This window comes from Astyanax mexicanus, chromosome 13 (assembly GCF_023375975.1).
Source record: "Astyanax mexicanus isolate ESR-SI-001 chromosome 13, AstMex3_surface, whole genome shotgun sequence".
NCBI classification, from domain to species: Eukaryota; Metazoa; Chordata; class Actinopteri; order Characiformes; family Acestrorhamphidae; genus Astyanax; species Astyanax mexicanus.
The window spans coordinates 33,647,032-33,670,768 of NC_064420.1; the positions used below are offsets into that span (position 1 = coordinate 33,647,032).

The 23,737-nt window shown below is 37.7% G+C and overlaps 1 protein-coding gene across 2 annotated transcripts in view; it reads left to right on the forward strand.

Moving 5' to 3' along the window:
• The window catches only part of avpr2ab (arginine vasopressin receptor 2a, duplicate b), a 58,212-nt gene extending 38,840 nt beyond the window's left edge, over positions 1 to 19,372 (forward strand). The window contains exons 4-6 of one of the 2 annotated variants that reach the window (XM_022677379.2): positions 578 to 724; positions 8,836 to 9,508; positions 13,337 to 13,481. In XM_022677379.2, coding sequence (XP_022533100.2) covers positions 578 to 724; positions 8,836 to 9,508; positions 13,337 to 13,341 — 825 coding nt within the window. In that variant the 3' untranslated portion in view covers positions 13,342 to 13,481. Of the gene's footprint in view, positions 1 to 577; positions 725 to 8,835; positions 9,509 to 13,336; positions 13,482 to 16,449 lie in introns of those variants that run through there. The other variant, XM_007249951.4, reaches the window with a different exon arrangement.
• The last annotated feature ends 4,365 nt before the right edge of the window (positions 19,373 to 23,737 follow it).

Below are 23,737 nucleotides of genomic sequence, written 5' to 3' on the forward strand. Positions count from 1 at the left end.
TCTCCTGTTGCTGGGATTAATATGGAAATTGGTTCTCTCAACTCTCTGGTTGCAGAGCATTATGTGAGAACAGGATAAAGTCACTTTTGCCAACTCTCAGGTTTCTGAGTATAACATTGAAATCACCCCGAGCCATTTTTGCCAACATCCTAGTTGCCAAGAACAATATGGGAATCGACCCAAGCTTCTTTTGCCAAGTATTATATGGAAATCATCCCAAGGAACTTTTACCAACATCCTAGTTTCTAGTTGCCTAGTAAAATATGGGAATCAAGCCAATATACCAATTTAATTTTTGGTTGTCTGGTATTATATGGAAAAGTCATAAACCATTAGTGTTAAGACAATGGTTACCAAATATAATGCAGAAATAAAGGCCCAGGTCCTGCCAAATCTCAAGTTGCTGGCTATAACCTATTTACGACCAAATTCTGCATGGCCGATGACTAGCCTCAGACAAAGCAGCAATACATCAGCAAAAGCTCAGGTTAATTCTTAATGCTTGATTATCATTATGCAGTGGATGTTGTGATTTTTTTTTTATGTTTCGTCTTATTTCACCCTATCTGACCCATAGGTCTTCATCTTCTCACGGTCGGAGGTGGCCCCGGGGGATTTTGAGTGCTGGGGTCACTTTGCTGAGCCGTGGGGCCTCAAGGCTTATGTCACCTGGATGACTGTGGCTGTCTTCATTCTGCCCGCATTTATCATCACCGTGTGTCAGGTAGTTCTGTCCCTCTGCAATACACCTTTCAGTGTTATCCATATCATTATTTTATCCAGCATGGGTTGTAAATTGCAAATTAGCCTTTGAGGCTTTTCCCAGTCAGCAGTTGTGACTTTTCCCACTGTCTGTCAGGGCGGTTGGATTAATGTTAAAAGTTTTCCTCTCTCAGTTCATGTGGATACGGATAGACCCAAAAGCCAGCGTGGCAGCATGAGTCAAATTGGACAGAAAACCATGTGACATTATGCACAAATCCAGTGTAATCTACCTAGACGGCTGGTGATTATCAGATTGTCTGCTATGTCAGCAGTTACGCACTGCAGTTTGACTTCATTCCCAAAGGCTCAAAGCTTTTGGTGTCCAACTGTGTGCTGGAGGAAGTGACTAAAAAAAAACAGATCAACTCATATGAACTGCCTAGGCAAGAAAAGCTTTATAAGAAGTTAATTAATAGATTCTTAGTTGTTGTTTTTTTATTATAAAATACTACTTTTTGATTACTTAATTTCCACTCATGGAAGGGGTGTACAGCTTCAACAAAGGGTCAGTGTGGGTGCATGTTTTTAACTCTGAACAACCAGCAGCACCTGATTCCACTTGTTTAATCAGTTGATCAGCCTTCCAACAACTGATGACGCGCTTCTACTCTGCTGTAATAAAAAACAGCAGCCGGCTCTTTTTAGATAAGATTTTAATAAAGCTAAAGGCAAAGACACAACAAAGAGTTGTCCGCAGTAAACATGACTTGCACCTATCAGCATTGGGGGACACAAGGGGGCGCAATGACCTTCTAGCTTCTGCAGATTCATACATTTTGCTATGGACTTTGACGTGATATGATTTAGTTACCTCGCTTGCCTCACACTGTATCTCGGGTCATAAAGATAAGCCGGATAGTTTGTAGGGCCGCATATAAAATTGAATTCTTTTGTCATTATCATCATATGAGCATCCACAAGGCCTGAGATGACAGAAAGGACTTAATTACATTAGAAGCACAGCACTGGAGTGATGTAATGAGATTAGTGGGAAGTATAAAGACAGATAAACACACACATACCAAGATGCACAGATTTTACACAATATTTCTGGAGGTAGATTCCTTTATACTGGGGTTAATAGGAAACAAAGCTTTTGATGTCGAAAATACAAATAAAATCATTTTATTTGCTAAATAAAGCTAAACAACCAGTAAATCTATATAGTTTGTAATATATGTATTGTTTTCTATTTTATAAAGTCCTAATAATTGTCAATTATTTATTAGAATTCTGTCCGAATGTGCTATACATGTGTTCCTCTGACAATAAAACTTCCTAATTTCTGTAAAATGAGTTGTTACGTTAAGTATGTTAAAAATAACCATAGGTTATATTAATCTGGTGTGAATCAACATATGGGTATATATTTTGTCAAATCCTGTTGAATTATTATTTTTTTTTTTGCATTTTTTTCTCAAGCATAGAGGGGTCTCGAGAAGGCAGTTAGCTTCCTCATACATGGCACAGATATCTCAAGATTCAAATCAAATTCAAAATTCAAAGAGTTTCTTGTCATGTGCACAGTAAGAAACAAGTTTCCTCATACAACAAAATTCCTTCTTTGCTCCTCGCCAAGTATGTCGCATAAAGAGAAAAGTAGAAAATCTACAATAAAGCCAGAAATAACAAACTAACTAAATATAAATATTAAATTAAATAATATTTTATATTATTTACAAGTAAGTACATGATTATCTACAGCAGTTAAATATGAAAAAAGTGCAAAATTATAGTGCAATTATACATTTTTTTTTTTTAGCAAAGTGAACATGTGCCTCTGAGAAATGTCCTTGATATGTAAGCGTGTAGAGAGTAAGGTGGAGTGTTATTTCTGGATAGGTTCAGGAGTCTGGTAGCTGTGGGGAAGAAGGTGTTCTGTAGCCTGGTGCTCTTGCATTTCACCATTTTACACTTCTGTACCTCCAGCCTGAAGGCAGAAGTCTGTGAACAGTCCATGCTGGGGGGGGGGGTTAGAGTCTTTGAGGATGGAGGCAGCTCTCCTGAGGACTCTCTGGTGGTAGATGCTCTGTAGAGAGGGCAGTGGAATCCTGATGATCTTCATTATCTTCATGGTTAAGAGGCTCTCAATGGCACAGCTGTAGAAGTTGCAGAGAATCTTAGGAAACATCCCGAACTTCCTCAACCTGTTGAGCCTTTTTGACCAGCTGTTTGGTGTTCAATGACCATGTGAAGTCCTCACTGATGTGGATGCCCAGGTATTTAAAGCTGTTCACCCTCTCCACTTCAAGCTCCTGGATGAACAGTGGCTGATGAGGTCTCCTCTCCTTCCTTATATCCACATGTCCTCAAGTTGTTCAAACCTTAGAACACTCATTCAGAACACGAGCCAAAGGATTTCTCAGAGCCATTGGCACCATTTGGCAGCTTTAGGCAAGTTATATATGGTCTAATACTAAGTATTCCATCTCCCTCATGTATAACTAATCCTGTCCAAAAAGGGCTTAAGTCTAAAAATATATATTTTCCCTTACTCTCTGCCCTGCATATGTTTAAAACTTGTTTTAACATGTCAACACTGCATTAAACAATGTCTCAGACCTCAATACGTTTGTAACTATTTTGAGTAACAATGTTCTTTGATTTTAGAGGCAATAAACAATTTGGACGTCTGATTCCTACAGAAATCCAGAAAGGACCATGGATTTAAATGGTTTATTTACTCCATTTCCCCATGATGACAAGTTCAATGTTTGTTATCTCAAGGTCTTGAGTTCTTTAAAAAAACTGGAATGCAGATGCAGAGTTTAACAGTGAGTTCATGTGTCAAATAGAGTCTTTCATGCAGAAACAGGGTCAGAACCAGTACAAACATACATTAAACCACACAGACAGCAAAAACGAGTTCAAACCCAGACACAGAAGAAGCAGGAATGAAGGGACCCAGAGAAAGGCAATCTGCCTTGAAGAGCAAGGAAGCACCCCAGGCTTCAAGCAGGTAGACATAATAGATGGAAACAGGTGAGTAATAGGAGTGGGACTGGTACACCGAGGAAGCTGAATGCTTTTACCTACATGAAACCACCCAACTACACCACAGTTCCCCACAGTTCTGGGGGTCAGCAGATCTGGGCAGTGGTGATGGAAGTCTATTACAGGAGAGTGATCCAGAGTATCGACCCGAGGGAACCTGCACTACTCCTCGGGCCATATCTCTTCTAGTTCAGTAGATATTGGAATTGACCCCATCTCCTGTAAGCATCCCGGGTGGTCTGTGAAAGCTCCCATGATCCCATTCCCTGGCTGATAAGGAGAATCCTCATAGTGCCTGTGATTAGCCTGTGCCTTTTGATGATGTACAGCCACCTTTAGGGGTGTCTGAATCCCAGGTTTCAAGTCATAGATTCTTTTTGTGTGCTAATACCAATTACCTACCACATGAGCATCTGTTTATGAGAAATTCCATTAATGCTTCCAGCACAAGTAATGTATGATATCTATGATTGTCTTGTCTTGATCACATAGAGATTTCACATGTCCCAATAAAATTGTGATCGGATTGTTATAAGATCACTCAAACAATATTAATGGAATTTCGCCTTTGTCTTAAACTCACCTGTGATTTTATTCCTGTCCAGAACGACCATGTACGTGTTTTTCTCAGACATCCTCTGAGAAAATTACAGGCTGAATTATCTACTGTTTTTTGCAGAACTCAGTGGTCCTCCGGTAATTTTAGTCCTGTTTGGACACAAATATCTGAGTTTTATCACTTCGCATTTAAAAAAAAGCTATTTGTCCACTGCCACACATTGTAATTAGACTTTGGGCACACGTTTGCATGGAGATTAACATAAACACAAATGAAGGAGCTACTGAATGCGATGTCATGTGACCGAGAAAGCCAAAAAACTCACAGGTCCTCCTGTTTTTTATAATTGCAGTCCATAGGCAAGAGTTTTATCACTGAGTAGGAGTGTGAAACTAACCTGAGAAACTAATTCCATCTGGATAGGTGGAAAGCAACCCATAAATGTTAAGGTTAAAGTTTTCATGAGGAAAGGCTTCAAGGAGTGTGTGTACATCTTGTCACATCTGTGGCAGTGTTGGCACAACTGTGGCAAACATATAACATAATAGAATATGCTGAGACAGCAGGGTCTTTCTCAGTGGCTTGACTGATTTCCTCCTCGGGTGTTGATATAGAAGCATCATTCTTAAATGTTTTTTCCTCTCAAAATAGCAGAATAGACAAAATGTTGTCTTGTCCACTATATTCCGCTATAACATTGAGTTATAACTCTGAAGCAAAAGGCCCTCGCAGCCTTCAAGGTTGCTGTGATAGTTTGCAGGAAGGCCTACATGAAGAGTGGCTTCAACTGATCATAGTAATGGTGGAGATGGGGCCATGGATTGTGGTTGTGGAATATCAGTAAGAGGGCAGCAGGAATTATGTTCACAGCCGTTTTAATACACCATCCAACACGGACATGGAGTGAGCTAACTGTTGCCGAGTCATCACAGTCGTCTACAAGCTCGGATTGACCAAGTTTCTCTGCAAGTTTGATTGAGGTGATGTATTCTATAAAACTCGAGACATGAAGTTAAGATTCAAATGGACAACTTAACGTACAGTTAAAATATCAAGAGCTGTCTTTTTTTTAACACTTCTGTTAATGGGACTCGTTCCTGTTACTGGAACTTACTCCTGTTACTAATACTCATTCCTGTTACTCTTTTTGTTTTCAGTAACAGGAATTAAAGTAACAGGAATGAGTTTTTAGCACAGATTTAGCAAAAACATGAAAAATAGTTTAATGGCGGCTATGCTAATAGCATGAAAACACTGAGCACATTCTAGTGATTTTCCCAAAATGTGTATTTTAAAATATACATCGTGGTGAAGTATTCTAAAAAAAACTCAGATGGGTTAAGATTCAAATTGGCAATTTAATGGACAGTTAAAATATCAAAAGCGGTCTTTTGTTTTTTTCAAGAAATATGGTCAGAACTAGTACAACCATACAGGGCACAGGCTAAACACATACCTTTTCTATACCAGTCATTTATGCAGAGATTTAACATTTATCACATGTGAATTGGTAACAGGCCATTCTACTGAATGGCTGCAATTTGCTTGTTGTAACTCCCAAGTTATTATTATTATTATTTTCTTTTCAACTCTGAATCTAATAACACATGTATTTTATTTTTTTACAAGGTTTCTAAGCTTGTAAAAAATGGTTACAAAAAACTTGTGAAATTTAAAAAGCATGTTTAAAAGCAAGTCCACTAATTCCTTTGATTTTCTCCTAAGAAAGTCTTTATTTTAAAGAAATGGTTGACTGTATGTTTCAAATAATACTAATAATATTTGTGACAAAACATCACTCCTGTTAAAGGCACTCACTCCTGTAACTGGAACTCACTCCTGTTACTAGCACTCATTCCTGTTACTTTTTATGTTTTGAGTAACAGGAACCAAAGTAACAGGAAAGAGTTTTTTTTAGCATAGAATTAGCAAAAACATGAACAAAATAGCTTAATGACGGCTATGCTAATAGCATAAGGACACTTAGCACATTCTAGTGATTTTCCCAAAATGTGTATTTAAAAAATAAACAAATAAATTCTAAAAATGTATTTAGGTAACAGGAATGTTGAGTGTTTAGATTGACCTTCTCAGTCATAGTTACAATAAGATCAAATATACAGAAAAACTAATGAGGGAACTTAATTTTTTGTCTTCCCATGATCTTCAGAAAAAACAAATGATGTCACTTTCTGTTGTAGATGTGACTTGTTGTAGAATGTTCCGGATGTTTCAGATGGGGTAATGTTTTACAGTAACAGGAATGAGTGAAACCCAGGAAAACAACTAAAATGTGTATTTTAACTTAAATATCATGGATTTATTATGAAAAATATATATTTTTAAAGCATAGATGGGATTGGGAGTCACACAACAATGCGAAAAAAAATACATCTCTAAACTAATTTAATAATTATATATCATGGTTTATAGTTTATAGTTAGAGAGCGGGGACAGGCAACAACTGCTATTTTTTTAGTGTTCTTAGTAGTTTTTTATACATTTGTTTAATTACATATCTTACTTTGCCTAATAATATATCGTATTTTAAAGTTATTTTGTGTGCACATTTTCTGGGGACAGAAATGGCACCCATTCGGTGGACTGACCCAAACATGTTTTACAGATGTCTTTTAGTAAAATTACAGTACACCACCTCCCCATGTAGAACTAATTCTGTCAAATTATGAATTAAGTTCCTTTTCTCTCTATCCTGCATGTTTTTTTAAACATGTTTCAGGCCACAATTTCATGTAAAAACGGTCATTAACAATGTTTTAGGCATAAGACATGATGTATTTGCAAGCATTTTGGATAGCAATGTTCTTTGATTTTTGGGAGATAATAAACATCTGATTCCTACACTATTTATTCCTTTTCACCATGTTAACAAGTAAACTGTGATCTGTTATCCCAAGATCTTGAGATTTTCTGAGTGCTCAGGAGGCTGTTTATACAGCATGACAGAGGGCTTTTATCTGAAGGACTATATTGGTCAGTAGCACTGACGGGGCAGTAAACAGCTGACCTTGTAGTTGAGGTCGCTCAACTGCTTGCCAGTTTTCTGTCAAACAAGCTAATTGTGTTTGTTCTGGGAGTGAAAACCGCAAGATCTACATTCACAGCTGCAGACTGAAGCAAAGGGAAATGCACTGGTCTAATGCAGTCATTCATGATTAGAGCATCTGTATGTTTAAGCGTGAATTACTCTATTATCTCTTCACAAACTGTCTGTTTTGAAGTTCATAAGTGTTGTACAGGGCTAGGAGCTAGCTAACATAGCTTTAGCATCTGTTTGAATGCTAAAATACCTGACTGTGTTTTTCTGTGTAAATTGAGTAGCACTGTTCTGGTAAACGTATGTCTAAAATTGCACTGCTTGAGTAAATTTGTAATTAGAATATAGAGTGTAATTTATGGTGAATATAGCACAGCTAAGAAGTAGCTAGATAGCTTGCTAGCTAAAAGTATGACTAGAACTAGCTACATTTATGACTAAAATGCCATTGCTGATGTACATTCATGAATAGAATAGCACTGCTGAGGAACCTAGCTAGCTAAATGTATAACTGGAACAGCACTGCTAAGGTACCTTCATGATTACAATGGCACTGGTGAGGTAGCTAGCTTGCTAAATGTGTAACTAGAACAGCACTGCTGAGGTACCTAGCTAGCTAAATCTATAACTAGAACAGCACTGCTGAATACATTCATGAATAGAATGCACTGCTGAGGTAACTAAGCTAGCTAAATCTATAACTAGAACAGCAGTGCTGAGGTACATTCATGAATATAATGCACTGCTGAGGTAACTAGCTAGCTAAATGTGCAACTAGAACAGTACTGCTGAGGTACCTTCACAATTAGAATGGGACTGCTGGGGTTTGTTTAAACAAGTGAGAAAATAATACATTTAAGCTATGTAATTTATTTAGGGGTAAAAAATGTGGCAAATTTAAGGAAAAGCATATTTGAATATTTGATTTTTAGATGCATTTATAGAAAAAAATGCTTAATTAGCGAACAATGTCTTTCTAAATGAAATACGGTTTAACGTTTTATTTTATATGCTTTTAAGGCCAGTCCAGATGTTTACATTATCAATTTCTAATATAATATATGAACCTAAACTCAGTAATTTAAGCTGATCTTAATATTGCCAATTGTTTACTAGTCAGGACAGTCCATTATTGTAAATTATACAGTATGTCGTATGTCTGGTTTTAAATAGCTATTTTATATTATTTGTTTTATTGTATTTTTCTGAATAGTCTGAATAATTAAAGTAAGTAAAAAAAATGTTGTTACATTATTATGCTATTATATCATCATAATATAACTGGCATAAAATTGACAATAATAGCTTTTATCTTTGTTATTTCTGGAACATTTTACGGTCCCTAAATATAGTTTTCATGACAGACATATAGCTGATACAAATGTATAAAAAGTTAATGCAGGATGACAGTGGTTTTAGCCATTTTTCACCAACTCTCTGTTTTATCCATTGATCTCAGGTACGCATCTTCAGAGAGATCCATGACAACGTCTACCTGAAGTCAGAGCGAATGGTGACGGCAGAGTTTAAGCGGAACTCAGTGCTTTTTCATTTCCCTCAGAGAGAAGGGCATCGTGGGAGGTCCTGTAGTGGTAGAGACAGAGAGGGGCGGGGCAGCCATCCTCATCAGATGGACGGCAGCCTCCATGGCCGGCATCGTGGCAGCCCCGTTCGCCCCCCACCTACCCCGACTGACCCTCAGAGCTCGTACGACAGTCTCTCCATTACCTGTGACCCCTGTGCCGTGCCCCTCCCCTCTTCAGAGATCTCTGCCTCCACCACTCCCCGCTTACTCAACTTCAGCCCTGAACACGCCCCGGGGTCTCCCCCAGACCCCACTCACCCACACACCATGCCCACCAATAACTCCTGTGCCCGGACCAGAGGCTCCTCCTCATTGGCTGGACAGCTTTCGGGTACTCCAGACTTGTGGCCGGATGTGCTCCCAGACACAGCAGCTCTTGGAATGCCTACCCAGTATCCTCCCCTTCCGCCTCCCTCAGGTATCTCCAAGGCCATGTCCAAGACGGTGAGGATGACACTGGTCATAGTGCTGGTCTACACAGTCTGCTGGTCTCCATTCTTCATCGTCCAGCTCTGGGCAGCCTGGGACCCCAACCCACCAGATCAAGGTCAGGATGCAGATTGTGTACTTTTCTAGGGATAAAGGGTTTAAATTTGCATTGATCTAAATGAGCCATTGGATCATAATGTATTTAATCATATACAGCTCTGGAAAAAAATAAGCGTCCACTTAAAAATGATAATTACTTTGATTTTACCAAATTAAAAACCTCTGAAATATAATCAAGAGGAAAATGGATGATCACAAGCCATCAAACCAAGCTAAAGTGCTTGAACTTCTGTACCAGGAGTGACATAAAGTTCTTCAAAAGCAGTGTGTAAGACTGGTGGAGGAGAACTGTGATTAAAAAACAGGGCTATTCCACCAAATTTATTTGCAGTTATTCTGCAAATAAATGCTCTAAGTTAGAATATTTTTATTTAGAATTTGGGAGAAATGGTGTCTGTAGTTTATAGAATAAAACAACAATGTTCATTTTACTCAAACATATAGTTATAAATAGTTAAATCAGAGAAACTGATTCAGAAACTGAAGTGGTCTTGTTTTATTTTGTCCAGAGCTGTATACTAAATTGGCCAAAATTATAAAACATTTTAGAAATTCCAGAAAATATTCAGTTCAGTAGAACATAGTAGTTTTTTTTATTATTCCTATACTTTTTATTGGTGCAGGTGTTTCCATTTTATTTCAGTATATTAGAGAAATTAAAGCAGAAATGATAAAACTACTCTGGAGCAAACGCTATGCTTTAAAGTTTTCAGACATACTGTATATCAAACTCATTTTAGGTATTGGGTCACATTACACATGGTCCACTATCAAGTAGGTCACATCATTATATTTTTAGAAATCCCAACTCTCTGTGTCCACTTATGTTAGACACAGGCAGGCTGAAGCATGAGCTTGTTAATGAAGAATTATTAGCACATTTGTCTAAAGTGTGCTCGTGGCAAAGCTGTTGATTGGCAGGCAAATGACAGCTGGGTCACTGACTGAGTAAAACTAATTTACAATTCTACATACAGCCTCTGGCAGACATAAAATATTACAAAAAGTTAACAGGAACACGGTAAGTGTTGTGTGCTTTAACCCATGAGGAGCCACTTAGATCTGATCAGAGAGCTAAAACATCAAAACCTAGCAAGAATGAAATGATGCAGCTGTTATTTAGTCAGTTTAATACAGGGTGAAAACATAAACAGTGACCAAGTTCATGAATATTACTGCATGAATTTCAATAAAACCAGTTACTAGATTAGTGAACTGAGGGAGTCTCCTAATTATAGATAAAATCATGCTGGTTTCAAATTTGAGCTTTGTTTGAAAAACCAGGCTGTACACTGCAAAAAACTAAATCTTACCAAGTGAAATTTTCTAAATTTAAGGCAATAAATCTTATTTTCTTCTCTGATAAGGATTTTTGTCTTACTAAGCATTGTGTAAGTGTTAGATGATTTTGCCTATTTTAGGGATAATTATCTTAATCATTCTTACTTAGAATTTGTACCTTATTTTAAGTCATTTAAACTTAAAATAACCACAACCAAGCAGCAATTAAGTTATTCTGATTCTTGTGTCCAAAGAACAGTGACTTTTTTGCTTGATTTAGGTGTTACTTCACTCATTTTGAGACTTTGCCATTGCTTTTTTGTAAGAAATCTTTTGCTTACCCCATTGGCAACATTTTTTGCTTAATATACATATATTTGTCTTAATTTGCATATATTTTGTCTAGTTTTTGCCAATGGAGTTTTTGCAACGTAGTTTTCGACCAATACATCAGAAATTTGTTGAAAAGTGAAGTGCCCAGAAAAGCAGCCTAGGTTTAGAGAAATTTTGAGGGCGCAGCTGATGTATCCTTTGAGTTCCTGGTACCCACAGTTCTTAATGCACCTACTTTGAGAAGAGAAAGCAGTTTGTTTTTAAATTCTAGTTTTTCATTTAACTTTCTAATTCATCTTTGTTACCTTGTAAAAAGTTATAGTAGAGCTGGACAAAATAAAATATTAAATGTATAGTATTGGAATAAACTAAATAATAAATCATTGTATTTGTGATAAATAATAATACATATTATTATGTATGTATTGTAGATTTCACCAATGCTTAAAAATACACTGTAATTAATCATGTTTTTTGGATAAAGTGCAGCACATTTTGAAATCACTATATTTAAATAAGTGTAGTATTTATTGTTTCTTTAAATGTTGCAATAGAATACTTTTACCTTAATGCCCAGACCTAAGTAATATAAATATTTTTGATCATACTACATAGCTAGCATACTTATTAGTGTTTAATTTTTAATCCCAGTAAAGAGTTTAGGCTGAAGTTTAAGAGGATGCAGACCTTTTTATTCCGTTTATCCAATAAATAGGCCACTATGAATTAGTTTTTATAGGATAATGCTTTGGAACACAGCTGTTTTTTAATTAAAGTCCTATTCTATAGCTTAAATGTAGATTTTGATCTGTCTCGTTTCCAATGGAAGTATATTTGTATTGTTATTACTTCATTGGTGGGCTGTTCTAAAACATTTATCTAGCCGGTGCTATCCCTCAGACCATATGTTTGACTCCCCCGCATCACGTCTGTTCTCTCCCAGAGTCTGAAAAAAGCAGAGGTGTTGCACTCATCTGCCCTTTGTAGCAGCGGTCTCGTATTGCAGGCAGCAGCCTGTAATAAATAGCCCGCCTGCATTCCCACAGTTTGTTTTCATCTCTGTCAAGTGCTCTATAAACAGTCAGCACGGACTTCGCACATTTCAGCGCACACGTTCACAAGCAAACAGATTAAAGGAATGAGTAGAGAAAAATCACTTTTTTTTTTTTTTTTTACTGAAATGCACTCTCTGACACGCTCGTGTTGGGATTTTTATGGTAGATTTCATATTTTCCAGACATACAAAAATGTCCAAATATTTAAAAGCACACTGCAAAGTGGGGATTTTTTTTGCTTGTTTAAACTTTAGAATTCAGAAATATTAAAACAAAGTAACTTTAGATAATTACTGTATTTTTCGAATTATAAGGTGCACCGTATTATAAGGCGCACTATCAATAAATGTCTATTTTCTGGTCTGTTTTCATACATAGGGTGCACCATATTATAAAGTGCATGATGTGACTTTATTAGTTAAGCTAAACAAAAGTTAAGTAAACAAAACTGTAAAAGTCAAATGAGCGCTGGATTTGAATATACACAGATTTCCCTTCTGAAAACTATTTATTTAGGTGAGTAAAGCGCTTCCGTTTATTAACAGTAAGCTTAGATTTCCAGATTGCAATTAAAGTTGGAGCATTAGCATCAGCAGCTAACAGCAAGCAGGTAATGCTAATGCTGCTCCATCAGCTACTAGCCGGGGTTAGCAGCAGACTACAGGCCAATAATACTCACCTCTGAACGGCCAAAAAGCTAGCGCTTAGCACGGTTAGTGGCTAATGCTAATACTGCTCCAACAGTGCTAGCCAGGTTTGGCAGCAGGCTACAGGCCGATAATACCTCTGAACGGCCAAGGAGCTAGCGCTTAACACTGTTGGCGGGTAATGCTAATGCTGCTCCAGTTTTCATGCATCTTGGCATGTTCTTACACACTGCTTTTGGATAACTTTATGCCACTCCTGGTGCAAAAATTCAAGCAGTTCAGCTTGGTTTCATGACTTGTGATCATGCAATTTCCTCTTGATTATATTTTTAGTTTTTTAATTTGGTAAAATCAAAGAAACTCATCATTTTTAAGTGGTCTCTTATTTTTTTCTAGAGCTGTACTTACAGTGCCAGCTGTAGCTCCAACTCCACCTCATTGTGTATTGTCATCTCTTTGTCTGTGGGCAGTATTTATGCCTCTAAATTAACATGAACTCTCTTTCCACAGTTTGACCTGCTGGTCGCCAAGTAACCAGCGCATCCCTAAACAAATGTTCTCTGAGCTGGAAGCATGAATGGTACCTTATGGCCAAGTTCTCATGTTGCACTAGTGACCTAATACATCAGGGATGAATAAAAAAAAAATTCAGTCAGCTGGCCCACTGTCTTTAATGCCTATATACGTAATGCTGTTCCCACTTAGTATTAGAACATATCTGAATTATTCAGGACTGAGTAAGGTGGTTATAAAACAGTGCCATGGCCACCAGTGTTTGGATGTGCAAATGTGGATGTGGATGGAATCTGGCAATTTGACAAATAAATGACAAATAAAACGAATCCATTCACTTTTCGGACTTCAAATCTCTATATTGAAGATATCAGCATGTCAAGAATGACCCAAGCAGGGTGACGAGGAAAGCGGACACAAGTGCAGGTAAGGGCGAAATAAATAAATAATTTATTAAATAAATAACAAATAAACAAAGAAACAAGAAAATGCGTAACAAAGATAATAAACCAATAACCAAAATAAACAGTGAAACAAAATAACATAAACCTAAACAAACAAGATATACTAGAAATAAACTAACAGGGCTAGGGAAATATATACAAGGGAATAAACTAATAAACACAAAGCAGGGGTATCTACAAGGAGCCAAGGAAGACGGAAATAAACAAGAAACTAGAAACATGAACAAGTGATAAACATAGAAACTACGACGTGAAGAACAGAGGCTATGAAACACTGAGAAACTATGAAACACAGAGAGAGACGAAACAACAGGGGAAGGTGCAAAGACCGACGGAGGACAAGGTGGCAGAGGAGGGCTATTCATAGTAACATAAAACACACTATAATTAGAAACACCTGGGGAAGGGGCGGAGCTACAAATGAGACACAGGTGGAAAAGTACTGAGACAGGAGACACAGGGGAGCACAGGTCACGTGAGGAAAACACACAGAGACATGAGACAGGGCTAAGACATGACACAGCAATATCAGCAAACAAAGTTAACCAGTTTAAATGTATCATGGTTGTGATTCACTGCACCATTTGGACTGCTCAGTTTATTCTTAGTAAAATCTTCTTCCCTCAGATCAGAGCAGATTGGCATTAGCAGCGAGAACTTGATCAATATTTGTGTAAGATCAAATGAGCAACCCAAAAGCATGCCAGGAGATCGCTGATGCCTCAGTGATGCCAGAAATATATCTAGCCGGCTAAATGTCTGAACCTGTCATGCAGTCCAGATCACATAGTGTGAAAAATGGTGCGACCCGGTTGTGACTAACATTGAGGGGAGCAACAAGCACCAGCCAATGAGAGCATAAACACCAATCGAGGTTAAGCATGGCAACAAGACAAGTTCTATAGTCTGCTTGGAGAGATTTAAATCAGCATGGAACCACTTGTATTGCTTATTTCTCACTGATATCCACTGTAGAAGGAAAATGAATACAATTTTAAAATATGTTGACAGTTTTTTTTTATAGGATTTTGGTCTGGTACTACGTAATGTTGTAGTTCCTTCTCATAACAAGTCAAAAGTCATTGCAGAATATGTTATATATTTTAAATTCTTAAAAGTAGCACCTCTTGCTTAGATGTCATCTTTGCACATCTTGTCTGGATTTTCTCAGTCAGCTTTATGAGGTAAATGTTCCATATTATGTCAAGAACTACTCAACTAAGTAAAGAAAAAATAATTAAAGAAATGAAGGTCAGTCAAATCTGAAAAATTTCAAGAATTTTAAAAGTACCCTCAAGTGCAGTCGCAATGACCATTAAAAGTGTTAATAAAACCGGATAAAACCGGCTCACATTAGGACCGCCCACCGAAAGACCAAGAGTTACCTCTGTTGCACAGGATAACCAGCTTCAGAAAGCGCATGTTAACAGCACCTCAAATAAGAGCCACCTAAATGCTTCACAGGGTATTTTGGTTTGTTAAAAGCCCTATCCAGACGGGATTAGTTACACACTTCTAATCAGTGATAAAATTCTTGCATCTGGACTGCAATTGAAAAAACATCGCGTTCAGTAGCTCCTCCATTTCCACTCCACTGTTGTGCTTACTTGGATCTCCATGGAATTGTGCGCCCAAAGTATAATTATGCCGCGTATCAGTGGACAAATAGCTATTTTATTAAACACGAGGTGACCAAACACATATATGGTCGTTCCGGACGAGAATAAAATCACAGAGGACCGCCCAATAAAGAAAAAATTACTCCAGGACCCTCTAAGAAACTAATCCCATCCAGACAGGACCTAGCACTATTAAGTTTATTAATGATTTCTTATGTTCCAAGAAAAAAAGAAACATTTTGAATGATAAGGTGTGTCCAAACTTTTGGCTGGTACTTTGTATGTTCTGGTTACTGAAGATACCAAACAATTAAATGCTCCAGTACCTGAAACCATGCCTGTGAAACAAATGTAGCATGTGATTTTGAATGGTCTTGTTGAAAAATGCATAGACATCTGGAAGACAGAATGTTGCTATGAGATTCCAATGTACATTTCTGCATTAATGCTTATGCAGGCCTTTGGTCTTATTGCTAATAACAGACTAGATTGTAGTTTATGTAATAAAAAAAAAATCTGGAACACTACTTAATTTAATCAGTTTCTTACGCATTTGTTGACAAACTCGAGATCTTTTACTCTTTTTTTTTTTACATTACTGGCCTGGAATTGCTCCCATTACATCTTTGTATGTATGTAGGGTCAAAATGCTGGAATGGATACAATTATATAAAAATTCTAACTAAATATTTCAAAATTACTCTGCTTTTTTTTTTGTTGTGTGCAAACTTTAGTTCTGAGACCAGACAGTGTTGCAAACCAAGACTGATACATTCACAATTACAAGACAAGACATTGTGTTATGTAAACATTACAAAAAAACACAATTCTTGTGAAAACAATCATGTGTTGTGGCTGGATAGGGTACTGGATAACAACACTGGTCTCCTCATGGCTGGCTAGATCTTTATTCTCAGTTCACATACACCAAACTACTCCTTCACTCTTAAAAATAACAATATATAACAAATGCAAATAATGAGTTTCCTGTGATTGTGTCCTGTTTTTTTTTTTGTCTGTGCTGCAGGAGTAGCATTTACCATCCTGATGCTGCTGGCCAGCCTGAACTCCTGCACGAACCCCTGGATCTACACAGCCTTCTCCAGCAGTGTGTCACGGGAGCTGCTGGCTCTGCTGCGCTGTAGAGTACCTTCACCACGCAGGGGATCTTTACCCGACGACTCCACCGTCACACACACCTCCACCACTACCAAGGACAGCATCTACTGACTGGTACACACACAGGCCACTCTACACACACAGGAAACTACTGTCCAGAAATACACGGGTATACCACCACAATCCATCAAATCCATCACCATTTCCATCACACTACATCCCCGAAACATCCAAAACTGACTCATAATAACTCATAATAACCAGGGACAGAAGCTGTGGGCAAAGTCAATCAAAAATATTGTCTCACGTACACAAATTAATATTTAAAAGTTTGGAATCACTTGTTTTATTAGTTACCACAGTTGTGATATTAGGAAGTAACTTCTAAAATCATAAAAAAAATATTAAAAATTACCGTATATGCCATCCAATAAAAAGCAATCTTCATTTTTGTTGATTTTTAGTTTACTACATAATTTGAACATACAAACTCTCATATGCCCCATGTCAGAATTTCTTGATGGACCAATAAAAATTCTCTTTTTTTGCATTGCTTTCCATTGAAAGTTAAAAAAGTTAAATATTTCTTTTGTAAAGCTTTTTTTTGAAAACCCATTATCCAATTTTATTTGCAAATATGAATTTTGAAAAATTAGAAACCGCTTTCTATCTAATGTCTGACTTTACATATGAAATAGGAAATTGCTTTTAATCCATCTGTCCTGTTTTGCATTTATTTACCAGGACAGCACAAACCTCTTTTAAAAAAAACAAAAGACCAAAATTAGTGGGTCGACAAAATATTTTAAATATTTTAATATTTTCAATCCCCATCTGAAACCCACCCCCCTTCCCACTCTCCTTCTTTTTTTCTTTTTTTTCTAATTTTTTCCCCAATTTGTCCCCAATTTACAAGGCCAATTACCCAACTCACTCATTAGGACTCCCCCTATCACTAGTGATGCCCCAACACCAGAAGGGTGAAGACTAGCGCATGCCTCCTCCAATACATGTGAAGTCAGCCAGGGCCTTACCCTTTTTAAATGGCTGCTGATGCAGCATTGAAGAGAAGCATCACAGCGCTCTCAGAGGAAAGCGCAGCATCTCAGTTTTGATACATCAGCTCACAGACGTCTTGTACTGATCGACATCACCCTTTGAAATAATGTGGGGAGAGAGTGCCATCTACCCACCCAGAGAGAGAGCAAGGCCGATTGCGCTCTCTCTCAGAGGGCTTCGATAGCCAATGGCAAGCTACATGAACAGGATTCGAACCGGCAATCTCCTGATCCAGTATTATTTGTGAATTATTTTTCTATTATTTGTAACTATTAATTGTGAATAATGCAATTTTCTATCAGGATATTGCCTGAAGATTTAAGCAACACTGTTCAAATACAAAGCATTAGGTGTTATGTTTTTATTATAACTTAATTATTGACATATTATTGATCTTTGTTACTAAGTTATTAAGGAATCACTTCCAGCTCTGCTAATCATTTTATTTTGAAGCTCAGAAATTAAAAATATTTATTTATATAGTGTCTGCAACAAAATATGTCTTCATAATGTTAAAAACAGTGATTTCAAACTTTTGAATGTAATCAGGAGTCGAAGCATGAGGACATAAACACACATGGAAACACCTTGTCAATATCAAACTCCAGACCTTCTAGCATTCTGTTACTTACATACAATTTGCAGCAATGTCCCCAAGAAAGGCCTACAAACACTTTCTAAAGCACAGTCTACTGAAGGCAACAGTGAGAAGAGCTGAACAAAGCCACAACTATAGGAAACCAGAGGGACTTCACCATTTTTTTTTTGTCTTCATTCTTCAGTGAAGAATCCTCAATGTGTGGTGGTCTGGGATCGGAGCAAGACTGTTATTAATGTACTGGACACTAAAGAATGTAACAATGAAACAAGATCATGTACACCTGTACATCTACTCATTCCTGCAATGATTTAATCATATGGCATCAGTGAAATGCATAAAATCCTACAGATATAGACCAGCATCTTCAGGAAAATGTTCGCCCACCAACTTTCACAATGGAGAAAATACAGGGGTCGGACAATGAAACTGAAACACCTGGTTTTGGACCACAATAATTTATTGTCCCGACTGACAGTTCTGGTAGAAAAAGGACTTCTGCAGTGATTTGGGCAGCCGTGGTTTTATGTTTTTTGTTCCTTTCAGACAGCTTCCTCGTCCACAGGTCCACAGTTAATCCTGTTGGATGTGGTTCATCCTTATTGGTGGTATGCTGACATAACCCTGGATCCCGTGGCTCTTGATACATCACAAAGACTTGCTGTCTTGGTTACAGATGCGCCAGCAAGACGTGCACCAACAATTTGTCCTATTTTGAACGTTGGTATGTCACCCATAATGTTGTGTGCGTTGTAATATTTTGAGCAAAACTGTGCTCTTACCCTGCTAATTGAACCTTCAGTTCTTTGGGCAAAAACACCTGGATGATGAGCAAGGTCAACTGAGAATGTACTGACTGATGGTCTAATGATTTTTTTTTTATTTCTTCTGAGGCACACACATAGCAGGTTCAAAATGTAATATGCACCAATGGAATAAACCTGCATGGAGCCAACCTGCTTTGTGACAGCAATTCCAAATTGGGTAGAAAATTAAACTAATTAGTGATTCGAAGTATGTTTTTAAAATGGTCCTTTTTTCTTTAGTTTAGACTATTTTGCGTTTTCCACATTCATAGAGATTGGAGCCTGGTCTTGTCTGACTACAAATAACTCTTGACCATAAAACACTGAAACTACACATTAAACTCTGGTAAAAAAAAAAAAAAAAGTGCTAAGCGTCACTTTGTGTTGCCATCTTACCTGTCATTCTCATAAAAAATCTCCATATGAAGATCTAACTAGCCCTTAGCCTAACAAGAATCGGGACAGGGCCTTAGGGTGAAATGGGATTGGGCCAAAATCCAACTGGGGCCCATGTTTAACCCCTCAGTGTCACATCATTGACCCTGATGGTGCCCATAACTTTATGGTGGCTGACCGGTGTGCAGAAAAGAGCAGACATCACATCACAAGACACGAGCTTAATACTGTGAACATAAAAGGTGGTACAGGAATGTGTGTGAATATGTGTGTGTGTCTGTGTGTTTTGGGTGGTATTCAGGAATAAGCTGTGAGAATGTGGCAAACAGGCAGACAGCTGACTAGAAGAACAGCTTCAGACTGCTGGAGAACAAGGCCTGCACCAGGAGGGCAGACGGCACTGTTTGCAATCAAACAGAGATTGAGAATGCTCTGGAATCCAGACGCGAGCTCCAGCCAAATGGATTCATCCACATTTTTTGGATTATTGGAGAATTACTTTGAAAACAGAGCTGAGAAACTGGGAAAGGACAAACAGATCATTAGGATGAAATATTCCCCCGACCGTTCACCAGAATGTGCCATTGTTGGAGCTGAAGATAAATACTGTGTCAAAATGAAGAATTCACTGATGGCCACAAATTCATCAAATTCACCAAATAAAAATTTCCAGCAGTGGATATTCTATGAAATAGTTCAAGAGAATGGATCCAAAAATGCATTAAAATCCCCTGCATTAAAACTGCCACTGGGCAGTTATTTCCAGTCACGCAATCTCTATGAATGGGGAGAGATCAAAATACTTAACGTGGAAGGTCAATTTACTGTTTTAACAGCATAACTGAAGAGATCAGAAAAATTCTGTTGTAAAAGTGTAAAAGTGTTTTTTTGCTTGTTCAGGCTACCGTGTTTGCTCAGATCTCCATATCGAGGGGGATTTATCAATATCTTTTCCAGAGATATTTTAAAAGAGAAGAACAGTCACTGGTTGAAATGGGAAAGCGCAATGTAGAATATTTACACAGTAGTAGCATTAGTAGGGATAATTTTTAAATTTTACACGTTTTTGATCATACTGTTTGCTGTTGGCAGCCAAGAAAGCACAATTGGCCTTGCTTTCTCAGGGGTGGTTAAGTGGCATTTTCTCCCCACATTACTTCAGGGTTCATACAGTCATTAAAAACCTGGAAAAGTCATGGAATTTATTCAGGCCTGAGTTTTGTAAAAGTTTTGTAAAATAAAAATACCCAGAAGGTTTTAGAAAAGTCATGGAAGTTGGTCAAATCATTGCAAATCATTGTGTTTCCGTTTATCGACAGAGAAAATCTATTTTTGAGCTAACAAATACATCAGCTCAGAGTTAATTCAGTAATTTAGCCCTACACAATGGGGACCTAAGGATCTGACACACATTATAATTAAATATTGTGCATCAACATTTTTATTAGATTCATTTTAGCCCTCCTATAATAAATTTTGATTACAGTTTTAGTTGATTTTTGGTTTTATTGTCCATGTCTGCACTGATGATTTAAATATCGTATGGTCATGAAAATTTGCCTTAAAGGCATGAAAATTTCATGAAAAAACAAACAAAATGAATTGATTAAAAAGTTTATGAACACTGTATATTGAGTATTAGCAGATGTATCAGAGCTGAGGCTCTGCGCTTTCCTCTGAATTTCTTCACATTCATAGAGTTTGGAGCCTGGTCTTGGGTGACTAGAAATAACTTTCTAGCACCAATGCAAAAATTGACCTCATTAAAAACAGCCTTGCCTACAAGAACTTTGGCCTTCCCCACTATCGCCATAATATTATCAAACCTGCTCCACTTGTGGTGTGACACTTCATGTTAAATGAATAGGCTCCATTCAGAAAGTAAGGACCTCCAATCATATTTCAACCAGTGAGTGGTCTCTTTGTTAATGAAATAACTCTCCATGTTCATACTGTAACCACTTATTGCAATAGTTGGGCTTTACGCACAAAAACTTCAATTTTATTGAGTACAGTTGGGTTTGTACTACAATATACAGTATGAATAAAAGAATAAAAGAAAAGTAGAGAAAACAGTGCGTTTTAGAAAGCAACACTGTTGTTTTATTCTATAAACTGCGGACAACATTTCTCCCAAATTCTGAATAAAAATATTGTAATTTAGAGCATTTATTTGCAGAAAATGAGAAATGGCTGAAATAACAAATAAGATGCAGAGCTTTCAGACCTCAAATAATGCAAAGACCCTGTTTTTTAATCACAGTGTTCATGCATGTTCTCCTCCATCAGTCTTACACACTGCTTTTGGATAACTCTATGCCACTCCTGGAGCAAAAATTCAAATAGTTCAGCTTGTTTTGATTGCTTGTGATCATCCATCTTCCTCTTGATTATATTCCAGAGGTTTTCAATTCAGCTAAATCAAAGAAACTCATAATTTTTTTAGTGGTCTCTTTGCCATTAGCAGACAGGAACATTTGGACAGACCTGTATTAGGATGAGAAGTTACAGGGTATATAATAGCATTGCTGTTGGAGAAAGAAATGGTAGCAATACTAATTTTGAGAAAGGCATTCGCAATACAATAATTTGCAATTATCAGCGTAGATAGAGGCCCCTAAGCGGCGCAGCCCTCATCGGTTATGTCCTCATCAGTCAGTCGAGCACCTGCAACGCCACGAGGCAGAGACGTGAACTCCCAGTATTGTAGCAGAAGCTTCATGTTCACATAAAGAGGCAGAACAGCTTTTGCTTTCTTTGCTTCTAATAGAGAGACTGTCATTCAATTATAAAGGGCAAAACAAACTCTGCAGTATGTAAGGACTGTGAATTCTGGGTTCTGGCGACTACATTCCATGATTATAGATATTTACATCTAAAATGAGATAAATCCACAGAAGATAAAAAAAAATAATAAATAAATAGTTCAGTGAAAAATCAGATGTACATGATTTATAAATTAAAGCTTGTGCAGAAGAAAAGGCCAAGATATGTTTGGGATGTTAGGACAATATTGTTAATCATGTCATTGGGCACGTCAAGTGGTCCAGTCAGGAGATTTCTGGTTTGAATCCCAGTCATCCAGCTTGCCATAGTCACTGCTGGAGTCAGAGAAAGCACAATTGGCCTTGCTCTCTCTCTGGGTGGGTAGACGGCGCTCTCCCCTCACATCACTCAAAGGGTGATGTCGCTCAGTACGAGGCGACAGTGAGCTGATGTATCAGAACGGAGTTGCTGCTCTTTCCACCGAGCATGCTGTGATGCTACTCGGAAATGCTACATCAGCAGCAGTGTGAAAAGAAGCGGTGGCTGACTACACTTGTATCAGAGGAGGCATGTGCTAGTCTTCGCCCTCCTGGTGTTGGAGCAATGCTATTTATAAGTGGTGTACAGCGGAGCAGCTAAGTGGAGAATTTGGGAGAAAAGCGGGATAAAAAAAATCTATATATAACATCTTATGTTCTGTGTTAAAAACATGAAAACCATTGTATTATTTTAATTTAATGTAGTTTTAATCTATTACCGGCATTTTCTTCACAACAAGCATAAAAAGGCGCTAGCAGAACATCTCCGTAGCTAACTAGCTAGCAAGCTGAATTACCTTTCCAACTTAAATGGTGCAGCAGTTATATTCTGATACCTGAGGCTGCTGCTTCATTTAAGGTGGAATGGAAACATTTGAACTACAAGCTAGAAGCTAGGACTTCAGCTCCCCATCACTGAGGAATTAGGGATGGATGAATATAAGTCATTTTCTCATTACCCCCTAATGTGCGTCAGTTTTGGGATTTAGGGCCCTCTCTGGTGAGAATGGGTAATTGCACAGAGCATGTGGAGGATTAATTTTAAACTGGGCGGGTGTGATGCGGTGTCCTTTCAGAGGGGATGAATCCGAATCCAGGTTATGTTCAGTCAGAAAGAGAGAGAAAAAAAGTGCTCAGTCAGAATCTTCACTTTAACTACTCACTTTGATTTTATTATGAGTGAATGTGCTACTATGCTCTGAGTTTCCTCTTCGGAAGTCTCCATTGCTCCACCAGCCGCTCACATTCAGTAAAACTGAGCTGGATCCTCTTTTAAAGGCTGTGTATTTGACACAAGTACATAAAGACGTGACGTGACGTGGCCAGAAGAACTCTTGTGAAAAATGACCCGACACCCCAGTTTTTAGAATGAATGTATTAGGCTTAGCAGGAAAGGTCGTTCCAGCACACTGTTCCTGTTATTAAACACAATATTTGATCACTTCTTCACTCAGAAATGCTTAGATTTCAGCTTAGAAACAAAATAATACAGACTGCCACTTTAATTAAAGTCCAGCAGTGAGGTTCCCAAGC